The sequence below is a fragment of the Episyrphus balteatus genome, chromosome 4 (assembly GCF_945859705.1).
Source record: "Episyrphus balteatus chromosome 4, idEpiBalt1.1, whole genome shotgun sequence".
Classification (NCBI taxonomy): domain Eukaryota; kingdom Metazoa; phylum Arthropoda; class Insecta; order Diptera; family Syrphidae; genus Episyrphus; species Episyrphus balteatus.
The window spans coordinates 42,514,389-42,541,094 of NC_079137.1; the positions used below are offsets into that span (position 1 = coordinate 42,514,389).

At 29.4% G+C, this 26,706-nt stretch overlaps 1 protein-coding gene across 3 annotated transcripts in view; it reads right to left on the minus strand.

Moving 5' to 3' along the window:
- Positions 1-26,706, minus strand: part of LOC129917672 (uncharacterized) — a 139,494-nt gene that overhangs the window by 39,203 nt on the left and 73,585 nt on the right. For all 3 annotated transcript variants that reach the window (XM_055997714.1, XM_055997716.1, XM_055997715.1), the window contains exons 3-4: positions 4,110-4,195; positions 3,660-3,923 (exon numbers count right to left, since the gene is read on the minus strand). In XM_055997714.1, the coding sequence (XP_055853689.1) occupies positions 3,660-3,923; positions 4,110-4,195 (350 nt within the window). The remainder of the gene's footprint in view (positions 1-3,659; positions 3,924-4,109; positions 4,196-26,706) is intronic.

Consider the following 26,706-nt stretch of genomic DNA (forward strand, 5'->3'; position numbering starts at 1 on the left):
CAATCCGAAGCCACTTCGTAACTTCACTATTTAGAAAAAATAAACCAAGGATAACAAAGGCAACCGACTTTAATTTAAAGTCGTTTTAACACATTTTATTGCAAAATGTTTAAGTAAAAAATAACATAGATTGATTAACAATTTATAAAAGGGACATTCCATGAGAAACTGAACCTTAAAAAAATTATGCTACGAATGTTTTGTGTATATAATGAAATCTATTTTAAGATCATAGCATTTTTTAATTTGGAAGTTAGATGTATTTATGCTTTATTTTTTGTTTAAATCTAATGGAGATTTGAAATAAAATAAAAAAAACATATTGGAACCACTTATGAAATGAAAAATATTTCAAAATCAGCGTGAAATTGAACCAAGTTTTTTAACAACAAAAATCTGGATCATCAGCAAAGATTATTACTTATTACTTAATACTTCGACAGGTGGTCGCTGTCTTTACTTTTGGTGATGTGGACACATATTCCAAGGGAGAAAGTTTTTTTTTTCTTTTTTTTGCATCAATAGAATACAAAATCGTAGCATTGTGAACTGCCTAACAATTTTTAAACGATTAAAACGCAATATTGCAAATCAGGTGACAGCCCAAACCAGTAAGGAGCATTGGTTCAAACTTGTTAGTTTTTTGATTTTTGTTCACTGTACCATGGCAGGTAAATATGCAAAACTATACTTTTTTTAAACAAAATCTGCGTGTACTTTGGTAAAAAAAGATCCCAATTACGAAATAGATAACGATTACATTTTTTGAATTATAACACTGTTTAACACTAAAAAATAGTCGGTTTATCACGTCTTTAAGGGCTCGTCTTACTGATAACAAATTTCAATACACCCCTAAAATCTGGAAATAAGGAATTTTTGGCATCGTAAATTTTCAACAGATCTGAATGATGGTTTTCCACTTGTTTTTTCTCTGTCGATTCTCAACAAATTTTCATAAAGAGTCGTCATTGAATTTGAAAATAATTGCTGCTTATAAACAAATAAATATAAATTAGAAATCCCATGTATATGCAAAAAATCGATATCAAAGTGGACAAAAATTATAAAAAAAAAAACAGTATTTTGGACATTCTTGACCTCATGAAGTCTTTTTCAGTATAGTTTTATAGTATTGATGATAATACTTTTAATATTCCCTTAACATATAAAAACATTGAAATTTGATGAAAATTGACGATGCTGGAGTTTTTTTTTAGTAACTGAAGGTTGAATAAAACTTTTTTTTACGACAAATTTTGAAAAAGAAAATGTGAGAAAATTTTGGAAATGGCAGGATTTGGAACTAAAAATGTTTATTTGTCCATCCAAATTTTTTCTTTGGAGTAGAATAAAAAGTTCGATTTTATAACTTGAATTTTATTTCTAAGCGATGGTTGCATTAGAATATTTTTAAGAGTGCTTAACAACCTAAATTTAAAAAATCTGCATCTTGAAAATAAAAAGAGTTGTTTTTATTTATCTCGGCATTAAAAAAATTACTTCAAATCATGCACAAGATATTTCCATTACTCCAAAGTAAAATTTTAGTTGGTAGATCTAATTTTTTCATTTCTGTCCAAAAAACATCCTCTAATCTTGGATATTTATATAAACTCTTTTCGTTCTTGAAATTCATATAAACACTTTCACTAAACTTCACAACTATTACCTTTTAATCAAAGGATGTCTTGGTAATAGTTGCTAGTTCCCTCATTTTTCTTAAAAACTACCTACTAGTCCCAAATTTTTCTAACGTAGTGCCATTTTTAACAATTTTTCAGCAAAATTAAAACCTTCTTTTAACCCTCTGTAGGCACACCCTTTTTTCGCGATTTTATTTTATACTTTTTCATGTCGCTAGAACTTTTTTGGGTCTCACTATTTTATAAAGAAAAATATATGAAATTGATGTAGAATTTTTTGAGGAATTCGAATATTGTTTTCACTTTTCCAAAAAATGTATTTTCACCCTTATAAAGACACTTTTTAGTGACCACCTTTTATTTTTGTCCTGCCAAATTCGCACCCGTGTGACGACAGAGGGTTAAAGGACAAACTAGGAACTGTAATGAAAAACAAATAAGAACAAAGTCATATCTCCAATTGTTCTTGTTCTTGTAAATTAATAGATAAAAAAAAAAATCCAAAAAATATACACTAAAAAGTACGTATACGCCACAGTGTACCCATACAACTTGTAAATAATGTGGATGACAACTTTGCCTTTGCTGCGGCAATACGCCAATTTATTATTTTATAAGTAAGAATTCAATTCTATTCTTTATTTTATTTGTTAAATACTTACAAATCTGATCATAGTTTATCTATAAAAGCAAGTGCTAGAGAGATCTATGTTTTCAGTATTTTTCATTTAATTTAATTGAAAGTCATCGCAAATGATTGAATCAATTTATTTATTAAAAAAAAGAGCTTCTTTATTTTATCTTTGAACAAATTGAGTATAAATGCTTCTTCTCATAAAAAAATTGTTTTTTCCATCACCAATTTAATTCATAACCAGCCAACACTGTGTGTAAATTGTATTCTTTTTATAACATCCTTTTCAATAAAAAAAAAAATGAAAAATAATCAGGAAATTGTCTGTGCCAAAAAAAAATTATATCTTAGAAAAATATCTCCCCTTGAAACATAAGACGTGCGAGGTAAATTGAAATCACTTCAAAAAAGAACCTCCTTTTTTGCTTTTGCTTCCGAAAAAAGAAGTGGGTATCTTTACAAATATTTACTCTGTCTACAGAGCTTACAATAAAGAGTTCCTCTTAGGAAAGGCACACATAAGCTCTTAAAGAGTCATTTAATATTTTGGCTCTTTAAGCAATATAATGTTAGCAATATGGGGGAGTTAAATAGAATAGAAAAAAAATCTCAAAAGTTCATTTATGCTCTGAAAAAAAGTATCATACATATATTTTTATGTATCACAACCAGCCTCTTCCTCTGACAGTTTCTGATGAACTCATTTGTGGCTGGAGGAGGAGTGAGAAGCTCCTAAAAAAATAAAAAAAAAAAATCTCCAAAACATCTGCAATCATCCTCATAAAATGAATCATTCTCTCCCCCCTTTTTGGGGGAAAAAAATTGCTTCTGCCAGAGACACCCTCGAGTTTCTCGACAATATCGTCACGCAATTGCTTTTGGTTTTAGGGAGCATTATATTTGTCAACCACACACTCCCAACAATTCCACCTGCACACATCCTTAATTGACATTTCACAACAACGATATAGATACAATTTGAAGTTGATTGGATTTTTTTTTTGCACTTCATTTCCAACAGGGGCGGATGCTCATCACAAGGGAAAATGGTGAGAGGTAAGACATATAGACATTGAAGTTAATGTGAGAAGTAATTTTCGTTAGCAAAATTTTGTGTGGTGAGGAGTTTCTTGGAAAGGACTCGTTGTTTTTCAAGTGAAATGCAGAATTTGTGATGTGCTTTTCGCGAAAAGGCTTTTTAAGGCATGAGAAGTCTTCCATTTGCGAATTTTTCCAGGAACCCCTCTGTACTATTCATATCATCCGCACCTGGTTTCGGTCTCACATTTTCATTCAAATTCAAACGCATAAATAAGAAAACACACAAAAATGAAACAACAACAACAACAACAAAAAGAAAATAAATTCTCTCTACTCACCGGAACCAAAAACCGTCGTACCTCTGCCAACGCATAGGCAATTCTAGCATGTGCTTCAGCAGGGGCTGCAAATGTTGAAATCTCTACATGGAGGTCCTCGAAAAGATGTGCATAGCGACTATCGCCGCTGGCACGAAGCTCTTCTTCTTTTTTTCGATCTCGCATCGAGCCCCGACCAAGGACTGCCATTTTGCACATTGTGTCTTCCTGCAGGCGTTTCATGGAATTGCCTTTAGGACCGAGTAGTTTGCCAACGAAATTGAACTGGAAAAATTAAACGATTTTTAGTGTTTTTTTTTTTTGTATCGTATTGGTTGGTATTTCTTCTGATAAATGGTTTAGAATGATTTTTGTGATTTGATGTTTGGAATGGTCGTTTTCGTTTGGTATTTATACAAGAGTGGTTTTTGGCTTTTTGGTTTTTATAGAATTGAAAATAATTTAACTCACCTTTGGATGATCACGAACAGGAACGGCAACTTTGACTGCAATTTTAACGGGTTTATCACGTGTTATATCGAGCATTTTAAGTTTTTCTGAAAGAAATCAAAAAATAAATACATATAGTTGAAAATTGGTTTTGCAAAGAAAGTTTTTTTCTTCAGAAAAAAAAAAAAAAATTCAAGAATAGAGACAAAAGGAGTACTTGTTTAATAAATAGTTTATAGTTATAGTTAGCATTAAAATTTATAGTTATTTGTTATATTGAAAAATCCTCTATTTCATATTGAATTTTTATCAAACTTTTACAATAAAGATTTGTATTTATTTTCTAAAAGAATGTCATTCTTCAAAAAAAACGGACAACTCAACCAGATTTGTTAAAAATAAAAATCTGTTACTAACTTTTGTATGGTTTAACATAAAATCCATAAAAATGACACATTTACGTTCCCAACTTACACCAATTTACAAACTCTTTTCTTTCATCTTAATTCTCAAAATTTTACATTCTTACCCAGGATTGAAAAACAAGAATGTAATTAATGCATTTATAATGGTGGAAATTGGAAAAGATACATATATCCAAACCTAAAAATATATTATTTGGATCTTAGGCATGGATAGTTATATATTTAATTCAACAATATTAATTTAAAAGAAAAAATGCTATTTATGATATTAACTGATAATTAGCACGTACTCTTATAGTCAAAATTGTTACGAATTTAACAGCCTCATGTAAATAGTTTTTGTAAATAAGGTATAAATATTTTTATAAGACATTTAAAACAACAAAAAATTCGTTCCTCATAAATTTAATAACTTCTAAAATGGTTTTGAGATCCAACAGAAAGAAGACTTGACGTTTTTTGTACTTATTTCTTAGTAGTTTCTTTAATTTTGCAGCTCAGTCTTATTATGTAAGAAAAAGTCACTGTGGCGTATGTGTAACATATTTTCTATAGAAAACCTTTAACAGTTAATAAAAATTTTTCATCAGTCACAAATTAATCCAACTAATTAATCTTTTGCACTTATTTTTAAACAGTTAAAAGATGTTCAAAACTGATTTGAATATTAGAAGCAAGGTGTAAAAATAAACGAACTGCATTTTAATGCTTCTTTCTAATATATAAACCAGAAAATTGATTTTTAAATTGATATTTTTGTAAAAGCAATTACACGGTGTTACAAAAATGAGGTTTTAAAATATACGCGGGCGGAGGCCTATCAGGTTTTGTAGAGCTAGTCGCACTGAATACGAAACGGTATTTGAAAATCCCCTAACACCCCCAAAATCTATAGTTACGGGCAAAAAACGGTTTTTTGGACCTTCACCCATTGAAAAAATTCTAGCTTCGACAATTTTTTACCCATTTTCGATTTTTTTACAGTTTCTGATAGAAGATAAATATACCTTTTTAACAATGTATAAAACATGTAACTCGGTTAAACCACTTAGAATTTATAAGCTATCAAAGTTCAAAAATTAAATTTTTTTTGTCATTTGCCCAACTTCGGCATCAATTTAAAGTATATGTTTTCAAAACAACATGCTATTTAAAAAATATATTCTAAAACTATATCTATTTCCCAATTGATCGAGGTATTTTTTATGAAAATCACTTCAAAATTGGCTTAGAAAAAAAAATTTTTCAATTTCAACCCAGATACAGAAATTCGAACTTTTAGGTATAGAACAAAAATGTTGTTTCGGCACGTAGTAGGATAAGTTGGGCGCCAGGATTTGATGAAGGGTTTTTGTAGAGGAGCTCAATACAAACATTTTTTTTCTTTGGGAGGGGGGTCTATCTCCCCCCGTTTAGGTGGGAGGGGCATTTTTCTAAAAAAAAAATTATCAAAATAAAAAAAAAATTTTTAAAAACAACGGCAACACTTACAGTAATAAATGATACTATTTTCGAAAGGCAAAATTGTGCATTTGATTCTTATTTTTAAATCAATATAATATTACCAATAGTTTTTGAAAATGGGTAAAAAATTGTCGAAGATAGAATTTTTTCAATGGGTGAAGGTTAAAAAAACCGTTTTTTGCCTGTAACTCCAGATTTTGGGGGTGTTAGGGGATTTTCAAATACCGTTTCGTATTCAGTGCGACTAGCTCTACAAAACCTGATAGGTCTCCGCCCGCGTATATTTTGAGTGTTACACCGTGTTATTTTAGTTTTACTTTAATTGTTTTTCAAAACGTACCTTAATCTGAAATGGTTATTCTCCAAAAAACTTTTCAGAAATGGTTGTTTTTAATTAATTTAATATTTAACGTTATTAATTTAAACGCAGTATTTCTGGACAAAAAAAAAATATTTTAAAGAGATAACACATCAGAATTGAGCTAGAAAAATGCAAATTATCAACTTTCCTTCATTATTTAAAGTTTGACATTAATAATACAGAAGTAGCAAAGTTTTGAACGCAAACATTTTATTTACAACTTTTGTAAACAATTTTTTTTTTCGTTATTTGATAAAAAGCACTTTTATGCATCTTTGATTCCAAATAAGTATTGACCTATTTCTAGATGTCAAAAACTTTGCAGTTTTTCAAAAGAGTCAACATGTACAAAAATTGGAACTTAATGCACGACTGGCTGGACTAATTGACGTTTTAATTTTTGTTTTCAAAATCCATGAATGATTTTATCATTGAACTGAAACTCGAAATTCTATCAGAAGAAAGTCGTTGCATTCATAAATTAATGTTTGTGTTTTAATTTTTGAGTTTCAGGAATGCACCAATAGGTATTTGAAGATATCTTAAAAACATGGCTTAGTAAAAAAGGTTGAGGACTTTTATCAGAAAATATTCTTTCCCCCTATTATGGTGCCGGGTTAATTTCGTGATTTAATATAAATACTCCAAATGAGAATTATTGTTTTGATTTTTCAGAAAGGAGGAGTTTGCATGCATTTTGGTGAAAAATTACTACTAATATTCAACCTTTTAAATATTTTGCTTTAATTTGTATTGAAGTAGAATAATTTATGAGTAGAAAAGAACCCATTCAAGTATAAAGATGTTTGTCAATATTAAATCTTATAAGATTTAATTCTCAATGAATTACTACAAGCCTTCAAAATGTTCCTATTACAATCAATTATAAGACTTAACTTCTCATTGGTCTAAATCTTTTCGAAACAAATAAAACTACTTTTACCCCTAAATCAGTTCGTTGCAAGTATCTAAATCCTTTTTATTCATGTGCTCATTATCACTCAAGGGAATAGAGTGGAACAATTTAACCCTAAGCCTTTAACTCTCACAAAATCTCTGTAACCAGGTTAATCTTGAAATTTATAAGTCGGTAGAGTATACATACTTGGAGTGCTTATGTCAAAGGTATATAGAGCTTTTTTACTAAAAGAAGATGAAAAAAGTCATCATTTTCCATCAAACAAAATACAACAAATAAGAAAATCCTTTGAAATATGAACTCAATCTTATTACTCTTGTAATAGTAAGCAATAGCTATAAGTTGAGTCTTTATGGTTTCTTTTTACAACATAAAAAGAAAAAAAAACAAGAGTAGCAACATTTATCTTCTTAGATTAACCCTAATCTCACAACTTAACAAAGACCATAAGACTTTCTTTCATTCTCCTTTTTTTCGCAGACCTCTTGTGATTTTTTTTTTTTTCGATTTCTCTTTTTTTTTTTGTTGACTCCCTTTCTATCCAACGAATCATAATGAGAAATTATACATCCTGAGCGCGTACTCAATTTTTAATTAGATTCTCCTTTCGCTCTATCTGAAGCTTTAATAAGCTTTCATAATGAAACATTAATGAGCCCTTTAAGTGGATCCATTTTCCTATTTTTTTTGTTTTGTTTCATCATTTTTTTTTATTATTTCCGTTTAACATTCTTCTTGGATCCGGTTCACTTGTTGACGTTCTATATGCCTCTTCTGTGTTATACCAACATCCTTTGTATAGGTATAGAACCTATAACTAACGATGAACTTTATGATAACTTATGTGAACAGGGTGCGTGTTAAGGATATGTGCGAGTTTATATGCAGATGATCATAATGCAGCAAACGTCTGGTCCTTAATTCCTTTATTTCTTGTCAAGGCCATGGTGATGGTTTGTTCGTTGGTTCCTTTATAGAAGTGGCAAAAGGGTAGCCACCACAGGAATCTACGTGTGTCGGGCTTAACCTACTTGCATAAAATTAATCGCAAATTAAAAAAGGCAAAAGGGATCCGGAAAATATACTACTTTATGGAGCACGAGTTGGGGGGGAAAAGTTTACTTGTTTTGATGTTAAATTACAGCTCTGCTACTCTATATGAGAGTCAGCCCGCGTTATAATGTTTGGTTTGCCTGTCTAAAATAATAACTTCCTTGGTTTTGTTTCTGTTTCGGAGATTGCTGTAGCGATTTAAGGGTATTATAATGTGGGGATGGTTTTAGCGATATATTGTTTATGTTTTTGCGTTGAGGGATATAATCATAGAAGCGAACAAGTGTGTTGTTTTGTTATTTTGTTCTATGCGCACATGCAAGCTGTCATGCATGGAATGTATAAAAGTAAAGCCTTTCACGCTTGGTAAGCTAATTAAAATATTTCGAGCATGATGTGATTTGAAAAGATGGAATTTATGAACGTGACAGGTTTGGTTTTTTGTTTAATTCAATTTAGTGGGGTTTGGTAGTACAGTTGGCTTTAAATTGATTAGAATTGTGTTTATATTTTTGCGGGTAGAAAGACTGATGCTTTTGTTGAAAGCTGACTGTTTTAGCCTAGGGGTCATGAAATGGTATATTATAATCAAACTCATTTAAAATGTGAATCTTGTTCAGAAAACTCAGTTGTGTAATGATAAAGTTAAGTTGAGTGTAGAATGTTAAATCGAGATGGAAGCAAAACAAAATGTTCACTTGAATACTTATATAATATAATAGAGTTTGTTGTGTTATTTGAACAACAACTTGAAAGTTCTTCCATTAAATCTTATTTCTGCGGGTTTTTACATAGTTTACAAATGCCAATCGGATCGTAAGATTCCATTATTCAATTTTGTTTGTATTCCTTAGTTTACAAAATTGAGATTGGTATTATAGCTAGGGCCCTATTTCATTAACATTGACAGGTGGTGAAAAATCTAAAAATTTGTTGCAATTGTCACACAAACACCCATTTCATATACATATTGAGAGGTGACATGCTTGTCAATTAAATTTCATTATTAGACAAATTTGTCATTGACATAAATCTTCTTATGACATTTTTTTTAAATACTGTGGTCCACTTTTAAGTCATTGTAAAGCATTTCAAGCACCAAAAGCTGTACCTTCATTGAAGCGAAATTTTTCATTAAATTAAAATTCCCCAAATTCAGCGAAATTACTAATTATTTTTTTTATACCAAGGACAGGGTTCTTCACACAACTGAATTTCAGAATTTTCATCACTTTCATTTGAGAAATAAATATTTAACATTTTTAATCACACATGTCAATTCACTTTCAGTACTTGACCGTAACTCATTTGCATGTCACAATTAGTGACAAAATTGTAATCTGTGCCTACGTTCTGTAACTTAGTCGAGAACTTCTCGCATCGAAAAATTGTGAAACAAAAATTCCATACGTTTCTCTATTTGGAAAAATAACCTGTGTCTGTATCTCGATGTGAGAAGCAACCCTATAAATTTTTTATTCTATTGGAATTATTGGAAACTGTCAAAAAAAGGGAAAATATTTTTACCTTTGGACATCAAAGGTCATAGACATAGTTTTACAAAAAAATATCCCAAGGCTCGGTAGTCCCAAGGTAGGGCAGTCGGTCAGCGAGTGGAAGGTACCGAGTTCAAGTCACGGTTAGGGCATGAAATTTTTTCTTTTTTTTTTCTTTAATATTCTTTTTTTTATTTTAAAAATTTAATTGATACAAAAATAAATAACCGTGAACACTTTTTCAGAACTAACATCTCACATTTAATACAAGAATATCAATTTTTTTTCAAATATCTTACTTTCTCGCATCCTTTTTGCTTGTGAGTAATTTTGGCAGTTCAATCGAGAAATTATTTCGATAATTTTCTTACAGACACAGTTTTATTCACATTTTTCCAGTCTTTCAAACATTTTTATTCCGAAATGTTTCAAGTCGAGAAAATTTTGTTTATAGAAACAAGCGAATGTGAGAAAATGATTTTTGTGTCGATTCACATTATTTTTGTTCCGCTTTGCGTGTTTCATGCGAGAAATTTCTCGATGCGAGAGTTACAGAACGTAGGCACTGTTTAGTTTTTTTTTGTTTCAAAAAAAAAAAAAAAACTTTTCAATACAAATTTATCAGAAAATTCATGACAATTTTTAAAAATTACTAACAACTCATTTTTTGACAACAGTCGCAAATTTCCCGATAAATCTACAAAATTGTCAATATTTGTTTGCGAAAGTATTTAGATTATTCTCAATTTGTCTTATAGAAAATTTGCACCTGTTGCACTTATTTAAGTTTAAAATTTTAAGTTTCCAACCAAAACAAAAAAAAACTAAGTAGGTAAGGGTACTTTTTGTATTTTTTTTTTTTTTTCTTAAAAAAATCATTCATTATCTGACGAAAATATTTTCATTTTGGTGTTTTTGCCGACTTCCAAAAAGAAGGAGGTATTTAATTCGTCTGTTTTTTTTTGTGTTTGTTACCTCATAACTTTGGACTGAGTGAACCAATTTTGATAATTCTTTTTGTATTGGATTTCGTTCAGTTCTGGCCATAGAAACTATAAGAAAAACCATAAAACTCAGTTTGAGCCATGAAAGTCGGTTTAGTTTTTTGATAACACGAGCCGAGAAATTAATTTTTTAAAAAAGTTCCAAATGACCAATGAAAAACATGAGACAAATCCTCTTATAACAAGAAACAATGAAAACAACCCCTCTCACTGAGAACTATTATTCGACTTATAAACAAGGGAAATTTTTAAAATTTTTCTTACGGAATGATGCTTTTTTTAAATTGTATATAATTTAAAGGACTACAATTTATTTGTTAGCCAAGACTTGTACCGTTTACAAAATAATAAGGCAAGAGTTTGCTAAACAAAAAAACGTTCTTGACTTAATATAACTTATTTTCTATTTGTTTAAACAAAAAAAAAAATAATGTGCACCAAATCGATAGAAAATGTTGTAACGAACAATTAATAGCTTCATTTTTTGTCGTAGGACATTCGGAAGCCGAGTAATTCCCAAAAAACGATATTTTTGGGTGGTTTCGCACCGGTTTTTCGTGCGTTCATTTATCATTTGCTCGGTCATCTTTGATGATAAAGAGTTGATTTTTTCTGTAAAATGCAGGAAATTAAGAGGGCTACAAAATAGGTTAAAAAAATGTTTACCATAATATAAGCTTTTTTCGAAATAAAAACGAATATAACAACTAGAATTTTACTTTAACTGGCTGCCATTTTGTTGTAACTCACTTTAATACAATGAAATAAATGAAAGAATGCATGTTTATTTTTTGGTCTACAGCAAACTGGAGCAAAGATATTAGCTTAGAAGTAAAATAACCTAAAAAATGCATTTTTGTGAATAACTCCGCTTAAAAGAATGATCAGGTGGTGAGAAATTGGTTTTAAGCCTTTTAAACATACCCCTATCGATCCATGAAATAAAAACTGACAGTGCCTCTGTGCGTAAGGTCAAGGCATACAATCATGCATGCGCATGATTGAAACCTATGTATAATATTTGAGATTTTTTGCAGACTTTTAAAAATTCCAAAAAAATAAAAGACTCCTCAAAAATGTCCCTACAAATTAGTTGTTTTTCAAAAATTTGTATTTTAAAATACACGGCTTATGAAAAAAATCCGTATTAGACCCCTAATTTTTACTTGCTCTATATAGGGTTTCGTGTCAAAAAAAAATTCGAGGTTTAATCAAAACTAACATTACGATGATGGAGGAGTCCAAAAAAGTGGGTTTCGTCATGACGTCCGTCGGTCTGTGCGTCGGTGCGTTGGTGCGTCCGTGCGTCCATCTGTACAAGTAGCTACAGCCTAAACGGGTAGACGGATTTTCTTGAAATTTGTTAGGATGTTTTTTTCGTAATTTACAAGGTTGTTTTTTTTTTTGTTTTTTAATATCTCGCTTAAAACGTTTACCTTCCACACAAAATTTTAGAGTTATTGCAACTTTTTCGAAAACGGCTCTAACGATTTTAATTAAATTTAACACACGTAATGCTGTAGGTATATAGTTCTAACATAACTGCGTTTTTAGATTTTCTAAAAAATACGGATAGTGGAAATATGGTCTTTACATTTTTTTAAATCGCGGATGTCGGCTCTTCCCGTACATCATTATGTAGTTATTGCAATTTTCTCAAAAATGACTCTAATGATTTTGATTAAATTTTGCATACGTAATATTCAAAGTAATTGCAGTTAAACTGCATTTTTAGTTTTTCTCAAAAAAGCCAAGTCAAATAAAAAAAAAATTTAGGTATTTAACTAACATTTGGCCTCCATGCCGGCTCTACCCCTACATCAACCAAATTTCTTAAAAATGTATATAGAGGCAGCTCTTATAATCTACAAGTAAGCTTACATAAAAGTGCTTTTGAACTGCAAAGAGCAAGTACGTGCGGCCCCAGTCGTGCATTTAATTTTTTTTTAATATCTTTCTAATGGTGTAACTCAAATTTCTGTGCAAAATGCAAAAAAAACCTTCACAACTTGGTTTTGAAATTTTTTCAATACCTTTTTTTAACTAAACAATACATTTGTCTATCATTTAAAACAACTCTTTACGACTTACCGTTTAGAAAATGTCGTGTTACTCCTATTTACCCTAAAAAATCTTAAATTTTTTTTGCCTTAAACCTTCTCCTCTTATGCTTCTTGATTTAAAAAAAAAATTAAGAAAATAAGTCAGTCGGTGTGGCCGGTTAGCGAACGTACACAACATCAAAATTAATTAGATATTAAAGAATAGAAAGATTTTTACTTACGTTATTTTGAATAGAATATTGTTTAACGAATTTTGTTTAAATGTTAAATTGGGAATATTGTCATTGTCATCACTATTTTATTCTGTGAGCTTGTTTTTCCATCACGTTCATATGGAATTTTTCTGTAGGTACTTGTCAAGCTTTTGATTTTGAGTAATTTTTTTAAATTTAATATCCACTTTTTCACCTTAATGTGGTAAGTATAGCTTATGGTGGGTACTTAGCTATACCACATTAAGGTGACTCAAAAGTTTTAACAGAAAATATTTTAAAGTTTGGCACAAGCATAATTCATATAAAAACTCACAACACATTCCAAAAGTACCTATATAAAAAAGTCATCGTCTAAATCTAACCATAAAGTTGATGTATTGTGAACAAAACATCAATTTTTTTTTTATCAAGAACTCAAAAATCTTAATTTTCTTAACTTTAACGCAGACGTTTCTTTTTAATATATACGAACAATCACCAATACTAGAAATCTTGTAATTTTGTTGACACCAAATTCATTACTTTACCCACAGTTCTGTAAAAAAATAATCCCGATCTGTCAGAAACATTCTCCCAAATTTCATCTGTTCTCATAATAAATGTCAATGTTATGCCAAAAAACCAAGGGTTAATTCATTTAAATAATCTCACCATTATTCTTCCATCAAAATTATTTTTAACCCCCCCTTAACAACCGTTCGTCAGTTAAATGAATTCATATTACAAGCCTTAACAAGATGGACAATTTTCGTTGTTCGGGAAAACACCCCCATTTTCTTTGTTCTTCTTTTTTTGGTGCCGCATAACCACAGAGTTATAATTAAACGATCCTTTGCAGACTGACACAAATGGTGTCGTTGGTCATGTTCAAAAGTGGCATGTCACAGCGGGTAGGTTGATATAGTTTGTGACGGTGGCGGCAGTGATGGGGTGGAGAGAGCGGCGGTGAAAACCTGCAACTTGGCAGAAACTTACAATGCTGCCTTTTCCAATTAGTTTTCTATTATATGCGCGCTTTGGGGACAATGTCGGCTCTAGCTGTGCTTTCTCTCCATCCACATTTTCTAGATTCTTATATTTTTGTATTAAAATTCTAAAGAAGCCAAACGTCTTAAATGACCATCAGAAGAAAGCTTTAAAATTGTGAAGCCTAAAATGCTATGTTTTTTTTTTGTTGAAATCAGAATTCTTTCTTACTTTCTTTCTTCATCATCGTTGTTACACAGGATTGGTTGAACGCGGGGCGAAACTCATTAATCTTGACCTTTCTACGACATCTGTAGGGAATTTCAATACCAAAGGCATAGGACTTAAAATAATGTTGGTGGCAAATAATGACGATGTACAGTGGAAAATGTATGAGCCAATGTCGAAATAAATTTAAAACTTTAAAGATTAAAAAAAAAAGGTAAAAAATGTATAATCAAACGGTTAGAACGGTCTTGATATGAGCCAAATAAAAGTTCGAAATTTTTTTTTCGAAGTTTTTGTATCTAGATTGATAAATGTCGACAGTCGCAATCTTTTAAATTTTTTTTCCAATTTTCTAAATATTCTGCCCCACTGTGCGACAATACCCGCCTGGCATGTTGGAGGTTAATGATTTTAATTGGAATCATGGCACCCACCAAGGAGCTTGATTTATGTTTTCTCTTTTTTTTTTGTTGTTTAAATTGTGTCAACCAGCATCGTGTTTGGGGACTTAAACGGTAAGTCTAGACCTATGTAATTAAAACAGCGTGGTGCGCGAAAGAATATTTTGTAATTAAATTTAATTAAAAATTTCTATACTTTTTGTTTACTTTCTTATGTGTTTGTCCTCATTTCGGCTGATGTTTTTCTTAAAAATTGAAAAGCCTTGTCAGGATTATTTCTATTTTATCAAATATAAACACCAAAAGTGTGGCTTTCGCTCAAACAAAATAACCGTCAAGAATTTTCCACATAAATTTTATAAAATATTTGAGATATTTGTTCTTGAATTTAATAAGAAATACTTCTACATAATAATATCAAGGACAGGGATAAGAGCTTAATACGCACATTCATTATTTTGAAGGACTTTTTGTTTTGAATTTGAAATGAGCGATGAATTTTTATTTATGAAAAACAAAAAAAAAAAAAATAGGTCCAAAAATAATATTGACATTTTTTGTTCTAGGAATGACACTTGGGGGAAAAATAAATTAAAATAAATATTTGGCGTGAATAAATGTTTTTCTAAACTTTCCATACGCAAAGTATAATTTTTTTTTTAATTTTAACAACAAATAATATTGATTGTTCGGGGGGTTATTTATGATTTCATAGCTTCGAGATGTTTTAGGAGAAAGGACGAGTAAATGAACATTATCTTTTCATAAGCTTGAAAGTTCTTAGAATTACTTTATTTTAAGTTCCGATATAGGTGCTATAGCATAAAGAGCAAGTTTAGGATTCGTTTAGGATTCGTTTAGGTTTCACATACATATGACTCTAATATTAAAATTTATAAAAAAAAAAATAAAAAAAAAATTATTTTTGGATTTTTAAAAAAAGTTAAAATTTTTTTTCTTTTTAGCAATACCTATCAATTTTTTGAAAACGGGCCCATAAATTTTTTTGAAAGATTTGTTTATTTTTTCGATTAATGTATTACTTTTAAATATCTTACTTTTTTTTTTTTTGAAAAAAATTTTTGAATTTTTATGTTAAAAAAAAATATTTTGTTTTTAAACGGGTCTAACGATTTTCAACTTGTTTTTCTAAAAATTTTTTGTTGCAAGACATTAAATGGCATACTTTGTTTGGAGGTTAAAACCTTTTAAAGAGATGTTTTTTAACTTTAAACTATATTTTATAAAAATTTTAAAATTTTATATTTTTAAATTTCTTAAAAAAAAATCTTTTATGAATTTTTTAAAAGCTTTAGTATTCCAAGAAACTTTCTAACATAAAAGCAAGTCCGTGTGACTCGTTTGACTTTTTATATTCAATTTGATAAAACATGTATAATTAACGTTTTTCAACTTTGATTTCAAAACTTTTGAATTTTAACAATATATTAAATTTCTTAAGCCGATTAATATAGGTTGGGTTGGGGTCAAAATGCTGTGTGTTGCAAAATTCTGTATTCAAAATACTGTATGTCAAAATTCTGTATGTGAAAAAGGCTGTACGAACAAAATTCTGAAAGTCAAAATTCTGTATAGCAAATTTCTGGTTGGTCAAAATACTGTATTTCAAAATTCTGTACATCAAAATTCTGTAAATCAAAATTCTGTAAATCAAAATTCTGTAAAAATGATGTAAAAAATATCGTTTTGATATTTTTTCTAGCAAAATTTGCTGCCTATTTGAGATTGCTTTCTTAAATCAATGAATTAAAAAATATTAATAAAAGGTTTTTAATGATAAATATCTTCGAAAAATAATAATCGAACATTATTTTATTAGTCAAATAAAAATTGATATTCAAAACATTAAAAAAGAAAATAAGAAAAATGCTGGCAGAATTCTGAAAAGCAATATTTTGAAAATCAGAATTTTGAAAGACAGAATAGAAAAAAAGCAGAATTTTGAACAACAGAATTTTCTTGAAAAAAGCAGAATTTTGTAAATCAGAATTTTGAAGTCAGAATTTTGACCCGCTCTCGAAATTTCTTGAAAAGTACTGTATTGAAAATGCAGTATTTTGCAGTACAGAATTTTACAAAACAGAATTTTGCAAGTCAGTATTTTGTTCATATAGTATTTTGACATACCAAAGTGAAAAAAATAATGAAAATTATTTTTATTTTTAAGCGGAGTGATTGAATATAATTCAATTAAAAAGTTAATAACTTTTTATTATTAAAAAAGTTAAAGTGACCTCAACTCCATATGCGTTTCGCCCAGGTATGACAGTGGGTCTGTATTCATGGACCAAAATTTTGCGTCTTAGTAAGGGTATGACAGCATCTAACTGATGAGCCCACTGTCATACCTGGGCGAAACGCATATGGAGTTGAGGTCACTTTAACTTTTTAATAATAAAAAGTTATCAACTTTTTAATTGAATTTTGACATACCTACAGAATTATAGTCTTAGAGTATTTTGACCCCACATAATTTTGTCGCACAGAATTTTGACAAGCATATAGGTTTTATCAAATTTGGTTAAACATCTTCTTCTTATTATATTTCAATACCTAATTGTTTACTGGTTACTGATAGTTTCAATATATTATAAAATTCTGTATGCCGAAAATCTGCATAATATAAATCAAAAATTTTGAACTCCAAAATGCTGTTAAAATTTAAATAACTTCAAGTGCTGATACTAACTATTAAATTAATAAAATCATTTGAACAATTTTCGAGAAGATGTAGAAAAAAAAAAACAAACAAACAAACAGAACTTTGAACTGACACTTCCAATTTAAATAACAGGAAAATGATTTGTAGTACCCTTTTTGAAATGCATCCACACAACGTTAAGGATTTTTTGCTTTTCACAGCACAAAATTTGAAATAGAATTATTTCAAATTCTTGGAAATATATAATTAAGCTATTTCAAAATTCTAACGCACAGCTTCTTACATCAAATTTTTAATTAAAAGCTTATTTTCCATATAATCCATTTATAAACATGTGGTAAGCAATTATTTATTTACAAAAAAAAACATGTAAGGAATTTTAATATGTAATTTAAATTAACAAGCATTGTAAATAATTATTTGAGTCTTTAATTTCAACCAAAAACTAAATAATCACAACACTGCCAAACTTTTTCAAACCAACGAATACGAAACGAAAATGAAAAAAAATCATTATTTAACAACGGTCCTGTCCTGGATTCGGAAAAACATAAACAGAAATGGAAGTTTTTCGTAGAAATTATTTATTATTATTTTTTTTTGTCAAAATTCAACCATAATTTGATATATAACGTAAATTTTGGGTTTATTCATTTTTTTGTTATTGTTTTTAAATTTCAGTTAGTGTTTTGCTATCAATTTTTGCTTCTATATCTGTCATAGTGAGTGTGGGTGGTGGAGGGATGATGGTAGATTGGGTTGAATTTAATATAAAGTCATGAAAAATGTTTACGATTTTTGTATTTCCGTTTGGGATGTGTTGTTTTTTTTTTTTCTTTTTTTTTATTGTTTTTATTCTGTTACAAAATATTTTCATTAGGATTTGTTTTTTCTGTTTTCTTTTTTTTTTGTTTTTTTTAATAAAATCAAGAGAATTCAAGTTTTATGAGAATTATTGTCATAAAAATATACTGAAAATGAATTGAATGGGAATGGTGTTAGATCATAAAAATTCTTTTGTGTCTAAAAATTAGAAAAAAAATTCGATTAAATATTTTTACGATGGTTTTATTGGATTTCATATTATATTTTTTTGTATTTTAGTGTGTTGAAAATTAATATGAAAAAAATGTTATTAACTGGCAAAAATTTAGGAAGGAGATTTATGTATTGAAATTTTTTGATTTGGGAATTCTCATGAATATGGGAAGTAACTTTAGGGTAAATTTACTCCCATTCTATTTTAAAAAAGGAAAAAGGAATAACCATCGACTATTATATTTATAAACCTACGTAAAAGTGTAGAGGGAACAACTTTTATTAAGCAAAATTTTCAGAGGCGTATTCAAAATTTAACCGAAACTAACTCACTTTTTTTATAACCTATACTTTTTTTGGGTTACCCTTGGTATGTATTGACACAGTACAAGTTGTTTGAAGGGTTTAAAAAGTTCGAACATTAAAATGTGAGTGAAAAAAGGGCGTGTATGCATTCCACATTGTATATGACTAAAGACAGAATCTCTGTACACACTTAAATGAATTGGTTACCTCTCACGAAAAGAATCTGTTGCCATAAGAAAAAATCATTTTAAAAACTGATATGTTGGTTGCGAATTATAGGCTTACCCCAACAGTGTATTTATAATTCGATTTAGCAGTTTGTACCATTTCCAAATTTTAATTTCCCATTCGATTCGATGATTTTTCACACTTTTAGCCACCATCTTGGATTTCAGTTTTTATTAAATATCTCGACTTCTATTCATCCTAGGTAAGAGTTTGTAGTATAATATGTCAAGAATACTCTTTCGATTTTCTAAACATTAAAAAATAATACAATAAAATCCAAAAAAAAAATAATACAATAAAAAAAACATTTTTCAGTTGCTGCATTGGGTACAAAAGGGGTATTTTCGAACAAAAAAGTATCAATAACTTTTGTATCTATAGCGATACAATCTTTTCTCGGACAATTTTTTTTTTTTTCAAAAATATGTTAAAAATTTAAAGATTAGTTTTTTATTCAGAATATCTTCTAAACGCTTAAGGCAATCAATTTGATTCCGAGGACTTTTTTGTAGAACGTTTAAGCCCCTACAAGAATATATCTTGCTAATTTGAAAATAATGAAGTTTCAGTGAATTGGAAGTTTTTTAAAAATATAAAATGTTTTTATATTTTTTTTAACTTTGACCTCGAATGTCTTTAGAATGGTTAGATTAATGAAAAAAGTAAAAAAAGACCTTTTTTGTGGAGCAATCAATTTCCAACAAGAATATGTCTTGCGCGTTTGATTATTATAATTTTTCAATTTGTTACAAAATTAAGAACAAAAAACGAACTTTTAAAGATTTTCTCGATTTTTGGACCTCAAATATCTATTCAACGGTTAGATAAACGAAAAAAGTGTATTTAACCTTTTTTGTAGAGCGTTCAATTTCCTACAAGAATATGAAAAGAAATTTGCTAAAAAGTCAATTAATAAAAAAATTATTTTTTATTAAGCTTGATGTAAAAATGGAAAATTGCAAAGCGGAGGACCTTCCCATTAATATAAAGAGCTCATATTTGGTTTGTATATTCTACACTGAACCAAATCCTTACGTAAATACAACGAAAAAATTCGTTGAGCCAACGAAAATTTAATTAATTTTCAGCCGGTGAAAAATTTAATTGGCTCAACGAAATGGCTTTCATACGTTAATGAAGAACTTCATCAATTAACGAAAACTTTCGTATTTTAATGAAATTTTTCATAAAAAAATTTGATCGAGAATTAATGAATTTTTACATCACTTTACGAAATTTTTTCATCAATTAACGTAAAATTTAATTAAAACTTTCGTAAACTAACGAAGTTTTTCGTAAATTTTATGAATATTTTAATTAAATTACGAAAAAATATTCGTTAGCTAACGAAACTTTTCGTTGTATTAATTATTTTTTTAGTAGATTATTTTTACATTCTTTTCGTAGAATTACGAATTTTTTCGTTAACCTACGAATTTTTTCATTCATTTTTATTTTTATAAATATTTAATTGGACCTGTTAAATCATTGATTCAATAGTCCAAACCAAAAATTGGCGTTTCGACCCGGTGGAGCTCACTTAAGTCAACTGATGAGTCCGACTTATCGTGAGACACCTTGTCAATACGCAAATATTTTTTATATTCAGCTCAGCTTACATAGATTTTTAAACAAAAACCTAATGTGAACTATATAAAGCAAGATTCAATTTTTAATCATTAAAACAGAAATGCACCCAAGTCTACGTTTTTTTTTGTAAGGCAACGTTTTTTTTCGTTAACTGATGTATTTTTTCATAAGCCAATGTAATATTTCATTAGTATATGAAGAATTTTCATGAGCTTATGAAGATTTTCGTTAGTTAATGTTGAATTTCATAAGTTAATGAATTTTTTCGTTACTTAATTAAAACTTTAATAAAGTAAGGAAAAAATTCTTATTTTTATTCTTTAAAATGAGTATGAAATTTTTCGTTAATTGATGAATCTTTTCATTGAATTGGATTTTTTGGCACTAAAAAGGGAGAAAAAGTGTATGAAACGTTTTCATTAATTGATGAAGGTTTTCATATTATGAAAAATTACATATTTTCGTTGAGCCAACGAAAGTTTCGTTGGGCCAACGAAAATGTAGTGTATGAAACGATTTTCGTAATTTTACGAAATTTATTATTTTCAGTGTAGAGGTGTCTAGCAATCGATTTTTCGGAGTACCAAATCAAAAAAAAGAATTTCGATTTCTTTGACCCACCCTAATGAACATCATAAATGCACTGTACTTAACAGTGAAATTGATATGCATGATGCCGGTGTTACAGTATTTTCCATACGTTCAGTTAGAAAGTATTGAACAAAACTAGTCATACCATTATAACAACCTTAACAACCTTAACTCCAGAACTTTGGAAAATCAGTGTTGTAATCAAAATCTATTAATGTTAATTTTCCCCTTTAAAGCTTAAAGTCTGCTATAACTTTACCCTTTTCTCTTTGACTTTGGTGAAAAAAAAAATGCTAAACCAAAATAACCTTGTTATATAGTCCTTGTATATAATTTAGCGCCATTTTAACTATCCCAAGCGTAAAATAGTGGTGAACCTGATGTTCGTAAAGTTTCAACGAAAAAGTTTTCAAAATCACAAGAGGAAATTAATTTAAAAAATAAATAAATTTTGTTTTGTTTTTTTTTGTTTTTTTTTTTTTTGTTAGCAAAACTGTTTACACAAGGAATCAACATATTTTTCTTCAAATTCAGGACGAATCTCTGTTTTTTTTTTATAACATCACTTCGTCGACGTTGTCGTCGTCGTCTTCATCGTCATTGGCGTGCTTTTGCTTTACTCCAAAAATATAAAAATAGATACTAAAAATTTTCTCGCGCAAAAAGTTATTACATTTTTCAAAGAGCAAAAGATAGAGAGAGTTTTTAAAGTTGGTTTTTATAGTATACAAGAGTATACTAGAGTGTATTATGATAAAAGCCATGCGGAGATGAAATTGACGTTTAACTTCAATTTTGTCACATTTTAATACAAACGAGAAAAATATTTCCTTTAGGATCTTCTTCAAGGAAAAATGTAGGTAGGTACTCTCTGGAAAGAAGGATATTAAACGAAACGCAGCAGTATATTACATTTTTTTTTTTATTAAGTTCAAGAAGATGAACAAGAACATACCACACAAACGTACTCAGACACACAAACATAAACACGCACTTGCTAGCAAGGATTTTTTTTTAACTGCTCTTAAAGTGTTACTATGGAGCTAAAGTTATTAAAAGACAGTCAAGTTTATCAAGACATATCGCATACATAAAGTGAATTGAAAGTAGTATACCTATCTCCTTGTGCAAGGAAATGAGAAGACTTCATGTACAGCTTTGGGGAAGATGATTTAAATTGGTTATTATGTTTTTAAGTTTCTCAGTAGGTACTATTTGAACATAAAGTTGTTATTGTTTCAACATTTAAGAAATTTTTGATGATAGTAATTGTGTTCTCAATTAAATCAAGATGAAGAAAGTCAAGTGCTTTGATCTGAGAAATAAAAACGAAGACTAGAACTGAGAACATAAATCAGGGACATAACCTCAAAAATTATTGAAGTGTTGTTATTTTATTTAGAGAGAAGGAAGATTGCTTTTAAAAGTAATAATATTTCTGTACTCTCTTTCGGTTAATAGTTATGACAGTGGTCCATATTACCCGAACTGATTCTGCTTTCAAACCATTGAAACAAACCTTTACCCTTTAATTCAGGTCTTTGAATAATTTGCTGATTAAACTAGTACTTTTCTTTTTTCTTCTTTGACATTGACAAAGTTTTTCCCTAAAAAAACTTTAAACCCCAATCGTCAACCCAAAACAAAAAAAAAGGTTAATGAAGTTTAATGACAAATCAAAATCCGTTTTCTCTTGATCTTCTCCTTTTTCATTAACATAAAAAAAAAGAAAAATGTCTACTTTCAAAGACAAAAACCTTCCAGTCATTTGTCTTTTCCCTTCGTCCTTTCTATTTAGTTCCCAACGGAAGTTGCTTGTTTTCTTTGATTAAATAGTTACAAAACGTTCTGGGCAAGCATCCAAGCAAAGAGGCATCACACAAAACAAAAAAAAAAACAAAAAAAAGAAACCCTTCCTGTGCTATTATAAATAGAACATAAACACAAAACGAAACCAAAGGCCACAAAAGTTCAAAACAAACAGTCCTGCGGTAAACATTTGCTAACTTTTGTGGCAAAACGCTGTTATTTTTTTCAAAAAAAATAGCAGCCGCAGACATGTTACACAAAGACAACATTAGTTGAACTTATAGCCCTTTGGCGCGCAGCAAGGCATAATAGTGTAGTTGTAGTCGAAGAATCGCTTATACAGCAGAATAGGAAGGAATAGAATGATGCACAAGAGGAAAAAACAAAAATAAGAAAAAAAAAAAAAGACATTTATACTAAAAGGATAAGACCTCTCTCCTCGAAGTCTATAGAAAAGTGTTTCCTTTGGTGATGTAAAACATTATGTTTGCCATATTACCACCCTCATCCTACGATCACTGATATAGAGAATTGATAAACCAGGAGCAGAAATATGGAAAGAAAAAAAAAAAAGAAGGAAAATAATAGAAAAATCGCTCAGGGGCAAAAGATTGTTTCTTCAAGTGTGACACAATAACGTTTTGTAACTTTTGTTTGGTTTCTTCTTCTTCTTTTTTCCTGAAACAGGTTAGGTTAACATCATGAGTCAACAATAACATGAACGATGAACATAGTATACTTACTGGCTGTTCACGCACCTTTAAAGAAAATCATCGACGAAACAATATTTGGCATCACCAAATATTGTTTCGTCATGTTTTTGGTGGCGGGCAGTTGGCTGCCCTTCCTTCTCTTTTTTTCCCTCCATTTTTTCTTTTCATCATTAAAAAATGTCATTCGCATAACCTCACTCATCGGCACAAGTTCGCCATTCTCTTAATCAATGTAATTTTTTTGTGAATTAAAAACTAAAAACTAAACCCAGAAAATAAAAAGTTTTTTTTATTATAATTAAACTAAATAAATGAAAGTTTGTTTTATTAAAATATAACAAAAAATACATAATAGAGACATAAAGAAGAATCACAAAAGGAACAATACAAAAAACATACACCCCAGCCATTAAAGATTGACACTCATAGTGGAAGTCAATCGGCGCCGCAGCAACAGTAAGAAAAGGGCAGCACAAGTAATTCTGGTTTGTGATTTACATAAATTATCACACAAACATTTGGTCCAATCGAGCCAGATAATTGTGCTCCACCGCCTGTACTTTGTGTCCATTCTATGCTACTGCGACGACGTGCTGCGATCCAACAACCGCACGCACGTTTATTTGTCTCTATTGTGCGTCGCTTTTGCCGACGAAACGCCTCTACTTAAAAGGCTCTTTTGAGGGCCATACAAGGAAGATTTTGTAAAAACGCCATTGCTTCGATTGGCGCAACGTGGGAAGAAGATAGCCACCATATCCATCAGAAGCAGCATCAAAATCAAATCATCAACGTTCAACAAAAAGCACCCTAAATTTTCATTTAAATCAAAAAATGTACAGGGTGAGTTAAAGTTTTTTTATATTTTGAAAGGCTTTTCTTTTTTTTATCAAATTTCATTTCATATGTTTATGTATATGTACACACAAAATAGTGTTTTTTAGTAGCGTTTCTTTTTCAACGGTAAAAGTAAAAGGTAAAGTTGGCGTCACATTCTCTCTCTTTCTTTTTCATATCGTGGTATTGTTCCTAATTTTAAAGTCATTTGGCTTGAAATCTTACAAAAAAAAACTCTCATTGCATTTTCAAAAAGTCATTTTCTTTTACATAGGTTCTTATGAGAACCAACTGTACTCGGTTTTTTGTGCTACTCGTGCTCCCAGCAACGGTGAATTTTATTTGTCGTTGGCATTTATTGGATGGCGTCATTTCATAAAACAGTTTTGTAACTGTGATTTTAGTTTACAGTATACATCACGCTTTATTTTTTTTCTATTCGACTTATATTTTTAACGGTTCAATTTTTTTCTTCAATCAAGTTTTGAGCTCGTCTCCAAGTTCCTTTGGGACATTTCTTTTGCTCTTAAGAAATATAAATATTTTTTTTCTTCGGTTATCACGTGCTACGAATTAATCAAAATTGAAATTTGTTTTCAAGGTTCCTTTGTGAACTCGTGAATCATTTCAAATTGTTTTCTTATATAGTTTTTCTTGAATTTTGCAACTCTTCGATAATTTTTCTGGAAATTTTTTAAGTAAAAATTAGAATAAAATTTTATAATAATTTTAACTTATTTGAACTCTCTTTGAAAAGTTTTTTTTATTTTTGGAACTTGTGCCTTTTCTTTAAACTTTTCAAATATCTTTTTTTTTTTCAAAACAACGCAGACATCATGTTTTCACAGCATTCGCTCTCAATTTTCAAGGTTCTTTTGAGAACCCTTGCTCTTTCTCAATTATCTTTTGAAAAATTCTTTTTTTGTCAATTGATTTTTGAAAGTTTTTTTCAAATTAATTCTGAAAACGAAGAATTTTATTTACGTTTTCACTCATTCGCTCTCAAATATTCAAGGTTGTTTTGAGAAGTCCTGCTTTTTTCAAACTAATTCTGAAAACGCAGAAATCTATTCACGTTTTCACTCATTCTCTCTCTTTTCAAAGTTCTTTTGAGAACCCTTGCGTTTATCAAAAATTATTTTGTTTAAATTGGTTTTTGGAAGTTTTTTCAAACTAATTCTGAAAACGCAGAAATCTATTCACGTTTTCACCCGTTCTCACTTTTTAAGTATGCTTTTTCTCAATTACACTTTGAAAAATTATTTTGTTTGAATTGGTTTTTAGAAGTTTTTTCAAACTAATTCTGAAAACGCAGAAATCTATTCACGTTTTCACTCATTCTCTCTTTTTTCAAAGTTCTTTTGAGAACCCTTGCGTTTATCAAAAATTATTTTGTTTGAATTGGTTTTTGGAAGTTTTTTCAAACTAATTCTGAAAACGCAGAAATCTATTCACGTTTTCACCCGTTCTCACTTTTTTAAGTATGCTTTTTCTCAATTACACTTTGAAAAATTATTTTGTTTGAATTGGTTTTTTAGAAGTTTTTTCAAACTAATTCTGAAAACGCAGAAATCTATTCACGTTTTCACTCATTGTCTCGCTTTTCAAGGTTCTTTTGAGAACCCCTCGTTTTTTCTCAATTAGACTTTGAAAAATTCTTTCGTTTGAATTGTTTTTTGAAAGTTTTTTCAAATTAATTCTGAAAACGCAAAACTTATTTACTTTTTCACCCAGTCACTCTTAATTTTCAAGGTTCTTTTGAGAACCCTTGTGTTTTCTCAATAATATTTTGAAAAATTCTTTTGTTTGAATTGTTTTTTGAAAGTTTTTTCAAAATAATTCTGAAAACGCAAAAACTTATTAACGTTTTCACCCAGTCGCTCTCAATTTTCAAGGTTCTTTTGAGAACCCCTCGCTTTTCTCAGTTAGACTTTGAAAAATTCTTTTGTTTGAATTGATTTTTGGAAGTTTTTTTTCAAAATAATTCTGAAAACGCAGAAATCTATTCACGTTTTCACTCATTCTCTCTCTTTTCAAAGTTCTTTTAAGAACCCCTCGTTTTCTCAATTAGACTTTGAAAAATTCTTTCGTTTGAATTGTTTTTTGAAAGTTTTTTCAAATTAATTCTGAAAACGCAAAACTTATTTACGTTTTCACCCAGTCACTCTTAATTTTCAAGGTTCTTTTGAGAACCCTTGTGTTTTCTCAATAATATTTTGAAAAATTCT